A 19,782-nucleotide genomic window follows, 5' to 3' on the forward strand; every position below is an offset into this window, starting at 1 on the left:
ACATTATAGGTCCTGTGAAATGCAGTAAGAAGCATTTCAACTTGAGTAGAGAGTAAACCTAAAGGAAGTAGAAGAAACAAAATAAAGTGGTTTCAGTGAAATTGGTAAAGAAACTAGAGAAGATCAACAAAATAAAAAGTGGGTTCTTTTCGGGGCACCTGGGTGGCTCAGTTGGTTGAGTGCCTGACTTTGGCTCAGGTCATGATCTCACAGTTTGTGAGTTGGAGCCCTGCATCAGGCTCTGTGCTGACAGCTCAGAGCCTGGAGCCTGCTTCGGATTCTGTGTCTCCTTCTCTCTCTGCCCCTCCCCAATTTGTGCTTTGTCTCTCTCTCTCTCTCTCTTTCTCAAAAATAAAATTTTCAAAAAAAAAAAAAAAAAAGCTGGTTCTTTTCAAAAGAATATTAGAAATGAAAAAGGTGGTATAACTACAGATATAATACAGATTTTAAAAAATCACAATAAAGTTCTTTGTGTGTATACATTTGAAAACAGATAAATGAATAATTTCCCAGAAAATAAATGAATTCTAAAAATGGATAAAAAAGGAAGAGCTATATAAGCCAATAACTATCAAAGAAATTAAGTGGTAATTAAGTATCCTCTTAAAAGAGATACCAAACCCAGTTGCTTTCAAAAGTTGTTTTCTTAAATCTTCAAGGATCTTTTCAAATGCTAAGAAAACAATGTCAACTATTTAAAACTATTCATATTATCAGGCAAATAAAACCTGGACACCAAAACTGGACAATGACAATAAAAGACAATTAAAAATCAATCTTATCATAAAATATAGACTAAAAAACCAAAAGTATAATGAATTAATGTATTTTTAAAAAGCACAAAACGAAAAATAGTAACATAATAATAAAATCCTATGTGACCAAGTAGGATATATCTTAAGAATGAAAGGATGGTTCAATATTACAAAATCTATTATTGTAATCTAACACAAATAAAAGAGATAAATCTTAGGGCCATTTCAATTAATGCAGAAAAAAAATAGAAAATAATCAAGGCACTTTAAATGATAAAACGTTAATTAAGAATGGAGAATTTAGGGGCGCCTGGGTGGCGCAGTCGGTTAAGCGTCCGACTTCAGCCAGGTCACGATCTCGCGGTCCGTGAGTTCGAGCCCCGCGTCGGGCTCTGGGCTGATGGCTCAGAGCCTGGAGCCTGTTTCCGATTCTGTGTCTCCCTCTCTCTCTGGCCCTCCCCCGTTCATGCTCTGTCTCTCTCTGTCCCAAAAATAAATAAACGTTGAAAAAAAAAATTTAAAAAAGAATGGAGAATTTAGAAAAACTAGGAACTTCTTTGACTTGATAAACAGTCTCTGTTGTTTTACACTGGACCATATGTAATCTGTAATGAACATACCCGAAGTGTATTCATATTAGTACACACCTTATTTAGCATCTGTGAAACACGTCTTAATAATCTTAATTATATTTACTTAAAATATCTAGCTATATTCGCTATTTTGTTATTCAAAAGTGATTGTTAAATGAAGGGAAGTAATCGTTTCCTATGCTCTCTGCCTCCAATTCCTTTCTTCCTTTTCCTTGCCCTTCTCATTCCACTGACTCTCTTGTTAAGGTCACTCATGGCCACAGCACTGCAAAATACAAAGGTTATTCTAGGTATTCATATTACTTAACCTATAAGCATCATGCCAGAGTTGATCACTTCCTCCTCCTAAAAACACTTTTCTTCACCTGACTTCCAGAACACCTCATTTTCACTGTTTTCCTATTTCACTGGCCCTTCTCAGTCTCTTTAATGGGTTCCTACTTCCCGGCTTCTTAACATCAGCATGCCCTGGACCATTTCTTCATCTACAGTCTGCACGAATTCCCTTGATGATCTCATCCAGCCTCGTGACCTTAAATGCTATTTATATGCTGAGGATTCCCAAATTTGTATCTCTAGCCTGAACTTTCCCCTGCATAAGCTGAACTTCTATATCCAACGGACTTGTTCAACATTTGCACTTTGGATGACTAATAGGTATGTCAAAAAATGTCCAAAACCGAACTTCCAGTCTCCCCATGTATCCTCTCTCCCAAAAAAGTCTTGTTCTTCAATCACTCCCATCCTGATGACAATTCTGTCCTTCCAGTTGCTCAAGCTTCAAACCAGTCTTTTCTCTCTTGATACAACCAAGTGATCTGCAAATCCTTTCAACTTTTAAGATACATCTAGAATCTGACCACTTCTTACTCTTGTACTGGAACTACTCTGGTGGTACTGTTATCCTCTCTCCTTTGGATTACTGCAAAAGCCTAAATGCTCTCTGCTTCTGCTCCTGTATTCCATAAGCTATTTTCAACAAAAGAGCTAGCATGAGCCTAAAGTCAGATATCATTTCTTGACTCAAAGCCCTTCAATGGTTTCCCATCTTGCTCAAGAAGAAAAGGGAAAATGCTTGCAATGGTCTACAAGGTCCTAAAGGATCTTGTTTCACTACCTTGCTGACTCCATCTACTACTATATTCCTCCCACACCCACTTACTCTGAGCCACACTGGCCTCTTTGATATTGCTTGAACATGACTGGCTTGCTCCCAACTCTGTTTCTTAGAACCTGCTATGCCCTATGCCCAAACACCTCCTTCAAGCTATTTCTCAAATGTCACCTTCTCAGTTGGGCCTTCCCTGACCATCCTATTAAATAACAACTCTCCCTATCTCAGTATGGCCTATTCATTCTTTCCCTGTCTTATTTTATGTTTCACTGTACCTATTGCCTCTGACATACTTTATATTTTATTCATATACTTTTTCGCTCTTCTCTCTACTCTCAACTAGAATGATAAGCTTCATGACGGCAGGGATTTTTGTTTCCTCTGCTCACCACTATATACCCAATTGCTAGATGGTGCAGAGTAGGGGTGCAACAAATAATTGCTGAGTAAAATGAAACAAAGCATAAAACATAAAAATTAAAAACACCCATTTAAATAAGACATCATAAGCAAAGTGAAAACACATAGCACAGAAAAGATACAGAAAAGATACCTACAGCACACAAAAGACAAAGGACATGTAAATACCTCTTATGAACCAGTAAGAAAATGAAAACTCATTGGAAAAGTGGTTAAGGGATGTGAACATGCGATTCAAGAAGACAAAACGGGTTAATGAGCACAGAAAAAATCCTCAACTTTATCACTAATCAGGACACTGAATATTAATGACACACTTGACATACTGATATATTTACCTGTTGGAAGGGGAAAAAAGAAAAGGTCTGATAATATCAAGTGTTACTTGATATACAGACAGAACTCTCATATTCCTGGTTTGTAAGCTGGTTTTATCAATTCAGAAATTAATTTGATAAACATTAGCATGTGAATGTAATCAGGAATTCTTTTATTTATTTATTTTTAAAAGTTTACTTATTTTGAGAGAGACAGAGCATGAGTAGGGAAGAGGCAGAGAGGGAGAGAGCGAGAATCCAAGCAGGCCCAGCACTGGCAGTGCAGAGCCCAACATGGGGTTTGAACTCACAAAACCGTAAGATCATGACCTAAGCAGAAACCAAGAGTCAGACACTTAACTGACTGAGCCACTCAGGTGCCCTCCCTACAATCAGGAATTATATAATAGTTAATAGCACAATTAAATGAAGTATGGTTTTTATGGCCTAAACTCAGTACCTATATATGGATAACTCTTCCCAAATTCCAGACTCAGATATCCAACTGTCTATAGAAATCTCCACTTTAGTAGTGAATTATATCTATTTCTTCTCTGTCCTCACCCTTAAGATCTAAGTAACAGAGTATATACTTGTGACTATGACATAAGTCCATCTGAAACGTAATGATGCCTAGATGTGCTTTGGAATTTAATGATTTTGCAAAGTTAACATGGTGCCTATCCCAGTAAGTGTGTGTGTGTGGGGGGGGGTGGGGGACACTATCTTGTAATGAAACACAGAAGATTTTGGAGCAAACATCTATTAAGTGGGATAAAAACTATAATAGCTTTGTGTCAGTTTGTGGGGGATGGGGGTAGAGTTAAAACAACTTCTGTAAGAGGCTTCTGAATTTTAAAATGCAAACAGAAGAGGGATTATCAACCTATATTCTCTATTCCTCTACTAAGATGTCCACAATAAAATGTAATCATCCTATAATGAAGAAGTTTGAGTGATTCTAGCTCTTTAATCTTTCCTCAAATCTACTTCTCTCCATTCTCATGGCTATGGCCTTAGGTTAGACTCTCATCTTCATGCATCTGAGTTCCTGGCAAGGCCTCCTACTTCCAATCAATTTTCTGCAGTTCTGTCAGAGTGATTCTTCTAAAATGCAAATCTGACTGCACCTGATTTTCAATGGCTTTCTGTTACTTTTAGGATGTAGTTTAAACTCCTCACAAGATTTACAAAATTGTCTATACATGTTCTGGCCCCTGTTTACTTCTATTGATTCATTTTTGACCGCTTTGGCTACACTACTTGTACAGATGCCCTCTCTAGATTTGAAGCTTTTACACATGCTGCTCCCGCTGCCTGGCAGGACCTTAACTACATCTGAGTCATTTCTTTTTTTGTCTAGCTCAATCCTTTATTTCGGGAGGTAGGTTCAATAATTATATTGCATCCACAGAATGGCATTCTTTTTTAAAAATTTTTTTTTTCAACGTTTATTTATTTTTGGGACAGAGAGAGACAGAGCATGAACGGGGGAGGGGCAGAGAGAGAGGGAGACACAGAATCGGAAACAGGCTCCAGGCTCTGAGCCATCAGCCCAGAGCCCGACGCGGGGCTCGAACTCACGGACCGTGAGATCGTGACCTGGCTGAAGTCGGATGCTTAACCGACTGCGCCACCCAGGCGCCCCTCACAGAATGGCATTCTTAAAACTGACGTAGGCCCATATTTATGGGGACAGGCATTCATTTAATACTACTGTCATGCAATGTTTCAGAAACAGGGAAACAATGTTGAACAAGATAGGAATGGACCAAACCCTTTTGAATGTTACATTTTATTTTTTAAGGTTTATTTTGAGAGTGAGCAAGCATGCATGTGCAAGCTGGGGAGCGGCGGAGAGAGAATCCCAAGCAGGCTCCATGCTGGGTGCGGATGCGGGGCTCGATCTCATGACCATGAGATCATGACCTGAGCTAGAACTGAGTCTGATGCTTAACTGACTGAGCTACCCAGGTGCCCTATGAATTTTACATTTCAGTTAGGAAGACAAAATAAAAAGGGAAAATGACCGATGAAATAATAATTAGAGTGGCAGGAAGAAAACAAAGCTAAAGTAGAAAATAACAAAGCGAAGAAGTTACTTTGATCACCATAATTGGAAATGTACTTTCTTAGGAAGTACCATTTATCAAGACCTAAAATAGGACAAGAAACTAGACATGTAGAAGTAAGTGACCTAAAGGGAATGCCACGTACAGGCCCTAAGATGGATGGGAAAGAGCTGTATTCTTTGATCTGGGATATAATCACCACAGCTTTACCAAGGTGGACGGGGAGCAAAGTGACATGAAATAAGACAGTGTAAAGTGCTATGGGCCCTTGGGGGACATGGTTAGAAAACTGGATTTTATCTTTATGTAGTAAGAAATTCTGGAAGGATTTTAAGTTGGGTACGGACATCATTTAATTTATATTTTAAGATCATTTTTCCAGTTGTACGGAAAATGGGTTGGAAGGGAAGAAGAGGGCAAACAAGGAGCCTGTTTAGGTGGCTTTACTAGCAGTCCAGGTGAAAGATGACTATAAAGGTGATGGTATGGACAGAGAAAAATAGATGCAATATATATATTGGAGGTTGGTGCAGTGTTTTGAAAGCATGTCAACATGATGGCATATAGGATTTGGGATATGTGGACATTTTATTAGAAAGAATATAACTAGCACATCAATTTGCACATCACTTACTAAATTTATTCCTTGGAATAAGAGAAGTTGATGAAGCTAAAATAATTAAGTAAACAATAGCCTTGGTGCTATTGAGATATGGCAAAAATCATGAAGCCTGTTTAGGATACAATATTAAGTGAAGTGATGGAAGGTAAAGGAACGGGAAGAATAAAAACTGTTCTATGTTTCCAGTTGTGAACAACTGAGTATACAGCAATGAAAAGTAGAACTGGGTTGGGGAAGTTCAACTGTGGAAAGTTTGTTGCAAGATGTTCAACTGGCAAGTGTTAATTAAGTAGGCTGCAAAATACCGTGTAGCAGAGGGGAGTCTGGGATGAATAACTGCTACGATACTTAAATCCATACGAATGGATAAGATTGCTTGAGAAGAAATTAAAGAGAGAAAAAAGGGGCAGGACTAAGCCCTGGGAAACTCCAAAATGCAGACGTCCTATGAAAGAAAAGTTAGAAAAGAAGACTGAAGACAGGTTTGTAAGGGGGGGGGGGGAGAAAACCAGGAAAACATGGAGTCAAGAAGCAAACACAAAAGAGTCTTTCAAGAAGAGATGATCAAGTGTATCAAATTTACTGAGAAAGCCTGTAAGAGGAGGAAAGAGAAAGGTCTACTGGGTTGAAATACGCTCCATCATTGACACTGACTTGAGATTTTAAAGGAGGAATAGGAGCCATACTCCAGCAGGTTAAAGAACAAATGGACTGTGGAGAAAATATGAAGCTGTACCTACAAGGCAATCTCACTCTGTGAATTACTACAAAAAATTATGAGACTACAATGTTCACTTTCTTTTCTTGCTTTCCGGAGTTTTATTTTTAAATTAAAAAAAAATGTTTATTTATTTTTTTTTTTTAAATTTTTTTTTCAACGTTTATTTATTTTTGGGACAGAGAGAGACAGAGCATGAACGGGGGAGGGGCAGAGAGAGAGGGAGACACAGAATCGGAAACAGCCTCCAGGCTCTGAGCCATCAGCCCAGAGCCCGACGCGGGGCTCGAACTCCCGGACCGCGAGATCGTGACCTGGCTGAAGTCGGACGCTTAACCGACTGCGCCACCCAGGCGCCCCTGTTTATTTATTTTTGAGACAGAGAGAGACAGAGCATGAGTGGGGGCAGGGGCAGAGAGAGGGAGGGAGACACAGAATCCGAAGCAGGCTCCAGGCTCTGAGCTGTCAGCACAGAGCCCGATGCACGGCTTGAGCTCAGGGACTGTGAGATCATGACGTGAGCTAAAGTTACGCTTAACTGACTGAGCCACCCAGGTGCCCCTCCTGAGTTTTACTTTAAAATATCCCCTTTCTTCTTCTTTCTGATGATGTTTCCAACCCTTTGGTAATTCCTACAAATCACAGGTCAGAAGTGCTAGTGACGATATCCACTACCAAATTATCTATCTTAGAACTACTGCAGGATTTGCTATAATCTGTATTGTAGAAACAGCCAACATGTTTAGTCAAAGGATTTAGCATGTTCTCTTTTCTTATTTGGTTTTCTTTTTGTATCTTGTTCAGCTCTGCATGATCAAAGATCTTAGGAATTATTCTTGAAGGCAGAGCAGAATGCTGTAGAAGATAAATGTGGTATTTGGTTTGATGTTGGTCTTTGACTATTACTAGCTGCTGTAGGAGTATAATGGACTAAATTCAACTTGCCTTCTGGTACTGTTGAATGGAAAGCTAAGGGGCACCTGGGTGCTTCAGTCAGTTCAGTTAGTTGAGCATCTAACTTTGGCTCAGGTCATGATTTCACGGTTTGTGAGTTCAAGCCCCACATCAGGCTCTCTGCTTTCAGCGCAGAGTCTGCTTCAGATCCTCTGTCCCTCTCTCTCCGCCCCTCCTCTGCTTGCGCTCTCTCAAAAATTAACGGGGAGGAAAAAAAAAAAAAGGAAACCTCAGGTACCTGCCAGTAAGAACTTCAGAACCGAATGAATTCAATTAGGTTTAGATCAGTAACAGTTGGTAACCAAGTGTCTCTAGATCCTAAATGCAAGACTGCTGTCAGTGTCAGGCTGGGAATTTCAGAATTATCTGAGAAACTTAAAGAAAAGAAAAAAAAAAAAAAAAGGAGGAAGAGGAGGAGAGAAAGACCCCAGCCATAGAGATTCTGATCCAGCAGATGTGGGATGAGATCCAGAAGTCTGTATTTTTAAAAAGCTCCCAGGGACTTCTGATACACAGCTATACTGCAGAATACGGTTGGTACTAAAGAATCCCAAATGTATAGGGGATAATTTGTTGTTAAGGTTAATAAGGAAGAGCTACAGAATCATGAGACTATGGCACCTGGAGGACTTTTAGACTACTACGTTGAAACTCCCTTTCTTTTTCCATTCAGGAAGATTAGAATCCTGGCTAGTTCACAGACACACCAGTCATAGACAGACCCCTTGACTTCTGGCATTTCTATTACATATGCTGCCCCTCTTATTCTTTAGTTAACTTAAACAGGTCTTTGCCTTAAGGTAAATATATATATTTATTTGTAATTTGCCTACAGACACCAACAACTCTTTTTTACTTTATTGTACCAGTAGGAGTGAACAAAGTTGGAACTGAGTGGAAGCTTGCTGAAAGAAGGAAATGTGCATTCTTGTTTACAGGTCTCCTCACAGCCTCCCCAGGTCCCCGGGATCACACAAGACAGGGAGCACAGCTTTCAGATCTTATCACTTCTCAGAGAAGAAAACGGTTGATATACGACACATGAAAGGAGGACCAGTTTTTCAGGTTGAAGAGTTACTAAAAGAGCTACTTTTCTTGCAGTCATTGAGTCAGGTTAAAGTTTCTAGGTGACAGGAATCTAGGAAAGAGAACTGAAAAGTTGCCTCAGGGACAAACGGAGGGAAAAAATAGTCAACCTCCTGTTCAGGGTGTGAGCTCATCTCAGCTGTCACTTCACTGGTAATTCCCGCCTGCTATTTATAAACTAAGACTCAAGAGTACTAGATGACAAAATGTTCTAAGCAAAATGTAAACTAAGATGTTCTATAGGTCCAGCATTTTTCCAACAGGTAAAATTTAAAAGTTTATCTTTCTTAAGTAGACTAAAGCTGCACACACAGGCACAAAATAATGAAATGAAAGGCATAAAGAATTTCTGAGTAAAGGAAGATGCAAAATGCTAAACTAAGCCATGATACTATAAAAAAATAATTTGAAAGATTCAGACAGAAAGAGTAAAAAAGTCTAGGAACTACAGATAAAAAATTAAAAGCAAAACCAAACAAAAAACAGACAAAAAACCAAAACCCACACAATAGCCCACAAGTAGGAACTAAGAGCAAATGTTAAATAAAATAAAGGAATTGAGCAAAAGATGAAAAAAAAAATCATTTCTAAAATGAGAAGCCGGGCGCCTGGGTGGCGCAGTCGGTTAAGCGTCCGACTTCAGCCAGGTCACGATCTCGCGGTCCGTGAGTTTGAGCCCCGCATCAGGCTCTGGGCTGATGGCTCAGAGCCTGGAGCCTGTTTCCGATTCTGTGTCTCCCTCTCTCTGTGACCCTCCCCCGCTCTGTCTCTCTCTGTCCCAAAAATAAATAAAAGTTGAAAAAAAAATTAAAAAAAAAAAATAAAATGAGAAGCCGTTCAAGTGTCCACCAACAGACGAATGGATAATATGGTATATAAACATACAATGGAACATTATTCAGCCATAAAGAGGACAAAATTCTGATATATTCTACAACAGTTACATGAATTATCTAAAACAGGCAAATTCATAGAGACAAAGTAGATTAAAGGTGACCAGGGACTTGGAAAATGAGGCAGTGGGGAGTTATGGTTTCATGGGTACATTTCTTTTGGGAGATGACAGGGATTTGGAAACAGTGGTAATGGTTATACAACATTGTGATTGTAATTAATGCCACTGAATTATACACTTAAAAGTGGTTAAAATGGCAAATTTTATGTCATACACATTTTACCACAATAAAAAATGAAGTAGCCAAAACAGACTAAAAAGAAAAAAAATCAGTATGCAACAAAACAATTTAAACCGGAAATTAAAATATTAAAATAATATGCTGAGTTACTGCAAGAGTATCACCCCCAAATATAATTTAAGGAACCTAAGGAACATAACAAGTACATGGTGGGGGAGGTATGTCAAAGTGGCAGCAGCATAAATAGTTTCATCCCAAATGAGTAGGATGTCCACATAACTTACCATCATAACCAGGACATTTTTGAGAGAATACTATTAATAATTACACAGGGACAAGAGGTGTAGATGGGGCCTGTCCCAGGCAAATTGGAATGTGTGGGAACACTCCCTACAAGGGCTATCAGATCCTCAAGGTTGTGGTCAGGCCCATAGCCTGACAATAGTCTGAGAACATCTTCCTGAAGGACCCAAGTGGTCAAAAGTCCAAGTCTTTTTTTTTTTTCTTTCTTTCTTTTTGTTTGTTTACAAAGAACACACAATTACATAGAGTTATGGAAGCTTACAAGTTTGGGATTCATAAAGCAATTAGTATATTATTGGATTTTTTTAAAAGCTATTATGGTATTCCAGGCATTTCGGGAAGGTGAATTATACTTTGACATGCACGCATAGGCATAAGATTTCCTAAGCTGAACCACTTTTCATTAATATACATCTTTATATATTACATTACAGCTCTATAAATGCATGTTTTCACACTTATATTGAACTATACACAACTGAGTTTTAACATTATAAAAATCACACTAGAATTACTGAGAAAATTAGTAACTGATGGCCTATCCATTCTTTATTATTAAACTAAAATTTATCTTAATGACCTATAAATAGGTTAACTTAAAAAGTCCATACCTTACATGAGAAGCTCCGACTCAGGATGTTCCTTGCTAACTCTGATATCGTGGGTTTATCCTGCAGACACTTGGTTAGGTGACATTTTTTCAATTTTATTCTATTGTAATAATGATCAGCGAAGTTATAGTGATTCAAGTGCTGTTTCTGCATGCATTTCCCAAGGCGAGGAATACTATACTTCAAAGCCTGGAGAAATAATTTGCTCTTCTGCTGCATGATATCAGAGCCCCTGGTTTATGCTCCCTTTGGGGCTGTCAGCACATGATTTCACAGCAGTGGGTTCTCAGAATATCTAAGATCCGCAGTTCTTATCCCTCCCCTTCAGGGCCATCCACCCCTCAGGTTATGAATAACTGCAGACAGCTGATAACTCAGGTTAAAAATACCTGAAAACTTGTATAAGTTACAGTTTCATTCAAATGACACCTCTTGGCAGACGTGACTTAAAATGTCTCATTTGTAAAGTCAATCCTATCAGGGTCAAACTACGCAGCACTGATTCTGGTACACATGAGGCAAACTAAAAAACAATAACAAAACAAAACAAAAAAACAAAAAAATAAAATAAAAATTTGCAAACAAACACATAGACTTAATGGCATCTCCGGAACTCTTGAGGGCTTTACAAGGCAAAATGGCTTTGGTCTTACATAATTCAGAACATGTCTCCGGTGTGTATATTAGGAAAAAGCCTAATTACTTAATAAAGCTAGGGGAGTGTTGAGTGTTTGCTACGTGCCAGACACTTTTATACACTTTGTCTAATTTAAACTTCATAAGGACCTACCTGATAGGGTAGCTATTGTAATGTTCATTTCACAGGTGAGCCAACTGTGGCTCTGGGCGGTTTTAGCAAAGTGCCTTGGGTCATTTGGACAGTAAGTAGCAGAGCAAAAAGTCCAATCTGGCTGGCTCCAAATGTTAGACGTAACAATGGACTTAACGTTAAAAAGGTGTTGAGCTCTTTAGTTAAAACAGAACAAAGCACATCACTTTAGGATGAACAAATATAATGTGAGGCCGCCTCTGGTTTCTGTTGAAAAGATGGTTCTTATTAAACCATCAAAGGCTCGTATTTAAGAGAGACACCTGGGTTCAGATCCTCACTCGGGCACTCACCACTTGTGCCTCAGTTTCTTCATCTGCAAAACTGAGATGATGACATCATTTACCTTATGGAGTTGTTGTAAGAATAAAATTATAGAATTTATGTTAAGATCTCAATACAGTGCCTGGCATGAAGCGTGCACTCAATAAATGCTTGTTACTATTATTACATAAAAAAATCTAAGTTCCTTGCACACTTGCATATTCATCATGGGAGTCTTCCACAAAATGCCCCTCGGTATCAAAGATACACTATTGCGTCAGATTTACTACAGATTGGATCCGCTCCGACGATTCCGCCCCCCCCCACCCCCCCGTAATCTCTGTGTCGCAGCAAAATAACGGGCGAGTGGGGATAAGAGATCAGCAGCCAACACTAACCACCTCCACCTCCCCGCCCACCACGGTCCCGTAACAGGGGCCTGTAAGGCCCTAAGTCATTATATCCATGCCAGAAGCCTCAATCCATCCATCTTTCATCCGCAGGGAGAAGACAGTATGCAAAGATAAGGATGGGGGGGGGGGACGAAGGGGTGTTCCGGGAGGACCTACTCGTTTTCCCTGTGCAACTCTCCACCCCAGGGATAAGACGGCGTGAATGAGAGAAGGTCAGGGGAGGTGGCAGTATGTGCCACGCAAAGAAGGGACGCCAAGCAAAAAGCGACCAGGGGGGCTGACGGGTGTCTGGGTGAAAGGAAGGAGAGGACCCCGCCCCCGCCACGGTATGCCTTCCGTACGTACGCAAGTTGAAGGACAGTTGGCCGGGCTCTAGACACCGAAACGAAGGAGGGCAAGTCTGAGAACCAGAACCTTTCAGGAAGGAGCACAGGTGTCACCTCAGTCGCGTCCAGCCGAAGTCTGCGTTCCGCAGCCCGCAGAACGACAGCCAATCCAGAGCCGCCCAGAGCTGGTTTGCAGCACGCTGATCTACGTAACCCCAGTCAAACACCAGCGCTAAGCGGATTTCGCCATTTTTATTGTGGTCATGCATAGGTTTTCCTCCTGTGGTTTTTTTTTTTAACTCTCAAAGTTCTAAGACTTTTGGTTCTTTGCTAGTCTTCTGTGATCTAGATGAGGCAGGGGACAGTGGGAAAAGAGGAGCCGGCGTCCCATTAGTTCTGCCACAGCTCCTTACCTTTTGGTCTGCCCTCACAAAAGATGGCCACCAGCAAAATGGTGCAATGACGCGCTGCCCCGGTTGCCAAGGAGACACGAATACCGGAAATGCGGAATTCGGGGAGGGCGCGCGCGCTGGGGCGGTCGGAGCTCACAGGTCCTGACTGGGAACAAGTACACAGGTCCTGGCAGGGGAGAGTTGTGGTCGCGACGGCGCGTGGTATAGGCGGGTTTAACGGGATGGAGTCGCGAGTCGCGGATGCCGAGGCCCGCGAGGCTCAGAGAGCTGCGGGCGAGGGCCCAGCAAGCGGCGACGCCTCTCAGAGGCTTCCAGTCTCGGAGCCCTTGGGAGCTGCCCGGTGGAAGCTTCTGCGGCAGGTAAGAGAAAGCCCACTCACCTCACCTTTGCCTCTGGCCACTTCCCTCCCGGGTACGCAGCGAGCGACCGGTAGAGTGTCTCTCCTTTTTGCAACTCTGGGAGTTCGCTCGTAGTTTTGCCGGGAGCCACGTGAGAAGCGCCCCCTTGCTTCGATTAAAGGTCCCACCAAAAGGGAAGAATTGGATTGGGTGGGGCGGGGAGGGGGCAGCCAACACTGAGTTCCTGGGAAACTCAGATGGAAGTATAAGATCTTTTTTTCGACATTTGTTTGCATCTCGGGGACTCTTCTCTGTGCTCACCAATCCAATTGGTGGGACCGCCGCTCCCCATCCTATGCTATTTTCTTTCTTGCTTCTGTTTTACTTCTTTCCCCAGGTTTCTTCTCCTTGCTTCTTATCTCCCAGCCTCAGTCTGGTTCAAGTCTGGCCCCTTCCTCGGAAATCAGCGTGGTTGACTGTGTTGGGACTGTGAAGTTCACGCGGTGTCGGTACAGCGGAGAGTGGAGGGTGTATCCAGAAGAGCTGCTTCTGTCTTTGGTGGCATGTGAAAGTTTCGTGTTGATCTTGTAGTTTGAAGTGATCAGCAAGATTCTTGGTGCCCAAGGTGGACTAGTCCGGGTGTGTTGGTTTGTTTAACGGCGGTCATTTTCTAGTACTTTAGAGTTGCTGCTGTTGGTAACTTCAGTTGTACACAGGTTTGACAAATGTCTGATTTGACATCGCCGACCCTCTTTCCAAACTGCTTGAAGTAAAATCTGTTTATTGTTTTGCACACCGGTGTTAATCCTCTGCCTGAGCTTTTCTCCTGAAAACTTGACTCGAGGACATTTTCCACTTCTGACTGTTGTATTTCGAGAAGGATTTCCCAGCTACAGCCACTTGGAGATTGTTTACAGCTGTCTCAAGTCACTTTTTCATATAATGTCATGATGTGACTCAGAGATCATTTCTTTGCTGATGCTTTGAAAGTGTATCCAAAGCATTAATGATCTGGTTTTGTTACTAATATTACAAAATTATAGGATATTAAATGCATCATTCATAGATCATTCTCATAGGAACTTTCTACAGTGAAATAAAACAGCAGTTAAAGTTGAATTATCAAAGTAGTAAATTAGGGCATTAAATTAATCAAATCTTATTGTGATAATTTCAGTGATTCTTAGTATGGTAAAAACTCCAGCTGACCAGCACATATGTTCATTCTGAATTGCTGTCTACATCAGATCAAGGACAAGCTTCAGCTATGGCTACCATTTGAACTCGCCACATACTTTGTTTGACATTTAATGTTTTGGTACACATGTGTATTTTGCTTAGAGTCTTGTCTTCTTTCTTACTGGATGAAGTTCATTTTTCACAGCTACATTTTAACATCCTCTGTGAAGCCTCTCCTAACTCATCTGGGCTGAGTTAGACCCTCAACTCACTCTACCAGTGAACCCCATATCATATCATTTTATGATCATCTGATCAGAGTCCATATAACTTACCAGAATGGGAGTTCTCCCTGGGAAAAGATGATATTTTATTGATCTCTATTCTCTGCACCTTGCACAGTGCCTGGCTAGGTGGTTTTTAGTAGATGTTAAGTGTTGTGGAAAGCCTGAAAGTAAGAACAGGCTTTAAGTGGCCCATAGTATCAAGTCCTCAATGTATTGTATCATTTAGATATTAATGAGTAACAAACAACTACAACATCACAATGGCGTACAATAGTGAGCATTTATTTTGTGTATCCATGGGACACCTGGGACTTGACTAACATAGGCTATGATCAGCAGACTTTAATCCTTGGACCAGTTGGCTGACATATTCTCAAGGTGATGGCAGAAGTATAAGAGAGTAAAGCCCAACCACTAAAATTCATTTTAAGGTCTTGCTAACTCCTATTATCTGAGGTAAGATACTTGGCTAAGCTTAAAATCAAAGGGCCGGGAAGTATACTCCTTCCTTGGAGGGGGCAAGAAAGGAAGTGAATCCTTTTTCCATAATAAATCTAACCTACCATGTATATTAAACATTTGCAGGTGCTTAGTAAATATGTTTCAAACTAACCGACCATCCACATCTTGTATGCATCCAGAACTGGAAAACTGAGGAATCTAAGCAGTGATAGAGATATGCAGTGCTCGCTCTCTCTCTCTCTCTCTCTCTCTCTCTCATGGAACATCTTCATGATCTTCATGACATCTGTTTATGCCTGCTTGTTTTCTTCTACACACTTCTGTCGCTCTATTACCCCATAGGGCTCCAGTGCTATCTAATGGTCCTTCACTTTAACTGTTCAATATATTTTTTTTTTTGGTTTTGTAATTAACCTTTTTTAGAAAAAGCCCAGTTGACCTAGTTTGTCGTTTGATACCAGGTCACATGATAAATTGCTGGACTTTTGAGCCTAGTGCTCACTTTAATCAGATGAAGACTATGGATCAATATTGATAGAGGCTTTAGATAGTATTCTGTTTTCCTCTTTGTTGGGTGTCATTACCTGATAGCAAAGATGGCTGCTGGTAACAACAGGCTTTCATCATGTACCCAACTAGTGATCCAGAAGAAATGACCTTTTTTTTCCCAAAACCCAAATAATGCCCTTTGAACAACTCTAATAGGCCAAGGTTGGACCAGTTGTTGTGTCTAGGAGAATGAGGCATTTTGGCCCACCCTGTTGCTGGGAAGATAAAATCCCCATCATTGACACTTAGAGTGAGGGAGGGGCAATTCCTAAGAGGAAGGGATGTAGGGCAGATGAAAAAGTGGCAGTGATCATTACACCCATACTCACAAACACCTTCAGAATGAATAATCTTGCCTACAGGTCTCATATTTGGCTGAAGAATCTGATTAATGGACTATTTCACAGCATGATTTAAATTAAAGCGCTATGCTGTATGTTTGAGACTATCAGTGCTGAAAGAGATAGCATGATTTCTGGAATGGAATTTAATATAACTTAATTTCGGGCCCAGATCCACCCTTAACTATTTGTGTGATGGTGAGCAACCTCTTTGGACCTCAGTTTCTCAGTTGTGAATGAGGGAACAGTAGTAGATTTCTCTAAGACCATTTTCATCTCGGATTATTTTGGAGTGAAATTATTTACCAGGGTTAGAAATAAATTCATTTTCTATGTTCTTGTCCTGTTGTTTTATGTTTTCCTAACAAGGATTTGATTGATGTATTTCTAACACTTAAAAACAAAACATTACATATTGGGGGCACCTGGGTGGCTCAGTAGGTTAAGCATCTCACTTCCACTCAGGTCAGATCTCATGGTTTGTGGGTTTGAGCCCTGCATTGGGCTCTGTACCGACAGCTCAGAGCCTGGAGCCTGCTTTGAATTGTGTGTCTCCCTCTCTCTCTGTCCCTCCCTTACGTTCTCTCTCTCTCTTTCGAAAATAAGTAAACATTAAAAAATTTACATATTGGATAAATGTGCAACACTGTGTATACAAGTGAGATTATCATGGTATTCTTTAAAGTATTAAAAATGATTTTTACAATGTCAAAGACAAAAACAAAGGATAGGGACAGTATGCATAGTATGAGCCCTTTGAGAATTATTCATGGTTTTTTAGGTTTTTTTAATGTTTATTTATCTTTGAGAAAGAGATAGAGACAGTGTGCATGCAGGGGAGGGACAGAGAGAGGGAGACAGGATCTGAAGCAGGCTCCAGGCTCTTATCTGTCAGCACAGAGCCCAACATGGGGCTTGAACTCACCAGTCGTGAGATCATGACCTGGGCCGAAGTCTCATGCTTAACTGACTGAGCCACCCAGGCACCCCTACTCATGGTTATTTGTATATGTAGGCATGCATGTTTAACAGTGTGCTCTCCCAGAATAGTAGAATTTCAAGTGGGTTTTTACTCTTCAATACTTAAATTTCTTTTACAGTAAACATAATTCTTTTCTTTTTTTTTTTTTACGTTTATTTATTTTTGAGACAGAGAGAGACAGAGCATGAATGGGGGAGGGTCAGAGAGAGAGGGAGACACAGAATCTGAAACAGGCTCCAGGCTCTGAGCTGTCAGCACAGAGCCTGACACGGGGCTTGAACTCACAAACCATGAGATCATGACCTGAGCCAAAGTCGGATGCTTAGCCAACTGAGCCACCCAGGCGCCCCAACATGATTATTTTCAAATCACTTACCATCTATGCCAAAATGCATAGTTTTAATTTGAACATCTTTGAAATTGAGATACGGCTTTTAGTTGACTGCACGCTGGTTAATTGGCAGTCTATTCTATATAACAAGAGAAGAAAGAAATGTTGCCATCTTGTAATCAATGATGTGTTAAATTTAATGAAGTACAGTCATAGGAAGGGAGGACTTTTTTTTTTTTTTTCATTTTAAGGTAAAACACTAAGACCCTTGACTACCAGAAAAACTCCACATGATTGGACAAAATTATTCCCAGATCAAGATGCTTTATACAGTAGAAGACCTATTACTTGGATTGGTTAACTGAGAGAGTTAAAGAGGTGAATCATAAAAATGATACATATTCTAAAGTGAAGCTATAACCTAAGTGCTAAATACTTCTAGATATTTATGATTAGTTCTTTAGACTTTTTACGGTTGGCTTCCCACACCTAAATTGATACTATAGATTTTGGGGCACCTGGATGGCTCAGTCAGTTAAGTGTCTGACTTCGGCTCAGGTCATGATCTCACGGTTCGTGGGTTCAAGCCCTGCATCAGGCTCTGTGCTGACAGCTCAGAGCCTGGAGCCTGCTACAGATTCTGTATCGCCCTCTCTCTCTCTGCCCCATCCCTACCTGCTCTCTGTCTCTCAAGAATGAATAAACCAAAAAAAAATAATAATAATAATAAAAAATAAAATATAAATAAATTAATAGTAAGGTTTTAAGCAACTTTTATCAAGCAGACTTGCCTTTACCTTTCCAAAACATTCAACTTAGTTTTTTATTTTTTTTATTTTTTTAAGCTTATTTATTTATGAGAGAGACAGACAGCATGAGTGGGGGAGGGGCAGAGAGAGAGGGAGACACAGAATCTGAAGCAGGCTCCAGGCTCTGAGCTGTCAGCACGGAGTCCGATGCGGGGCTCGAACCCATGAACTGTGAGACCATGACCCGAGCCAAAGTCGGACGCTTAACTGACTGAGCCACCCAGGCGCCCCTCAACTTAGTTTTTATGGAAGCAACAACTCGCTTTTAATTACCATTTTGTTTGTTTTTGCAAATTTAATTAATGACAGTAACGAGAACAACTGGTGTAACAAAACTTGTGAAGAAGCACCGTTAACTTGGCAAACATACAGCTCAGTAGGAAAGGGCAAGAACAGTGCTTTGGCTACTACCTTAAAGTCCACTTTGAATATTTAATAGAGGGAATGGAAAGCGTCTGTTAATCCAGAGTCAGCTAACAGAGCTGCTACTTTATAGCGTGCTCTGTTTAGGCTTTCTGGTTCTATGGTTAAAATGGCAAACAGACACCAGAGACCTTGTCTTGGAAATGCTGGTGTGGTGCACTTGTAGATTTTGCACTGAGGATTGTGGTTTGGATTTCTACTTAAAGGGACTGGTGTTTATTGGCATCACTTGACTTAATGGCAGCAGAGGCTGAGCTCTTTCGTGCTTTCTGTCTCTCTCTCTCTCTTGTTTTTTGACAGTAATTTATTGACGTAAAGTTTTATACATCATTGTATTTATAAGGGCTTTTTCACAGTGTTAACATTAAACTGACATTTCAAGTTAGTATAGAATTTTAAAGTTCTGAGGCAACAGATGACATAGATTTTTGCATGCGCTGTGGAGCGCGCTTGAGTCTTGAGGATCTGGTACGAGGTTCGCCATTAATCCCTGCTGTTCAAACCATGTTGACATGTATGTCAGTGACTGGAGGAGATTTTGTTTTTTATGTCTGACTTATTAAGATTAATAATTGGTTTCTCTGGATTCCTTAAAAATATTTAGGATTGTACTTTAGGTTAAAAAAGAGGACGTGAATGTTTTCTTGAATTTTAAAAGTATGTGGTTTATCAGTCCCAAACCAAGATATTCTTCTAATACGTTTTTTTTTTTAAAGAAATGAACTTTTGGGGTGCCTGGGTGGCTCAGTCGGTTGAGCGTCCGACTTCAGCTCAGGTCACGATCTCACGGTTTGTGAGTTCGAGCCCCGCGTCAGGCTCTGGGCTGATGGCTCAGAGCCTGGAGCCTGCTTCGGATTCTGTGTCTCCCTCTCTCTCTGCCCCTCCCCCATTCATGCTCTGTCTCTCTCTGTCTCAAAAATAAATAAACATTAAAAAAAATTAAAAAAAAAGAAATGAACTTTTAATTGTGGAGTAAAGAAAAAAAAAGTTTAGAAGGCTCTAGATATAAAAGCTTTTGTTTTCAGTTTCACAGAGCTGTATTAACCAATAATCTTCCTATCAGTAAATGTAGTAACTTCTCAAAGGTTGAATAGTTTAGCTGCCTTTCCTGGAATAATGCTGAATATTTTTATAT

General features: G+C 40.5%; 2 protein-coding genes across 6 annotated transcripts in view; one reads left to right on the forward strand and one right to left on the reverse strand.

The window, feature by feature from the left end:
- PREPL (prolyl endopeptidase like) overlaps nucleotides 1-12,701 on the reverse strand; it is a 59,889-nt gene extending 47,188 nt beyond the window's left edge. For 2 of the 5 annotated variants that reach the window (XM_030310515.1, XM_030310514.1), the window contains exons 1-2: nucleotides 12,553-12,701; nucleotides 10,702-11,224 (exon numbers count right to left, since the gene is read on the reverse strand). In XM_030310515.1, coding sequence (XP_030166375.1) covers nucleotides 10,702-10,920 — 219 coding nt within the window. In that variant the 5' untranslated portion in view covers nucleotides 10,921-11,224; nucleotides 12,553-12,701. The remainder of the gene's footprint in view (nucleotides 1-10,701; nucleotides 11,225-12,552) is intronic. The other 3 variants (XM_030310517.2, XM_030310518.1, XM_030310516.1) reach the window with 2 other exon arrangements.
- Nucleotides 12,702-12,873: 172 nt separating this feature from the next.
- CAMKMT (calmodulin-lysine N-methyltransferase) overlaps nucleotides 12,874-19,782 on the forward strand; it is a 399,914-nt gene continuing 393,005 nt past the window's right edge. The window contains exon 1 of the mRNA XM_030310520.1: nucleotides 12,874-13,305. Coding sequence (XP_030166380.1) covers nucleotides 13,036-13,305 — 270 coding nt within the window. The 5' untranslated portion in view covers nucleotides 12,874-13,035. The remainder of the gene's footprint in view (nucleotides 13,306-19,782) is intronic.

Source organism: Lynx canadensis, chromosome A3, assembly GCF_007474595.2.
Source record: "Lynx canadensis isolate LIC74 chromosome A3, mLynCan4.pri.v2, whole genome shotgun sequence".
Classification (NCBI taxonomy): Eukaryota; Metazoa; Chordata; class Mammalia; order Carnivora; family Felidae; genus Lynx; species Lynx canadensis.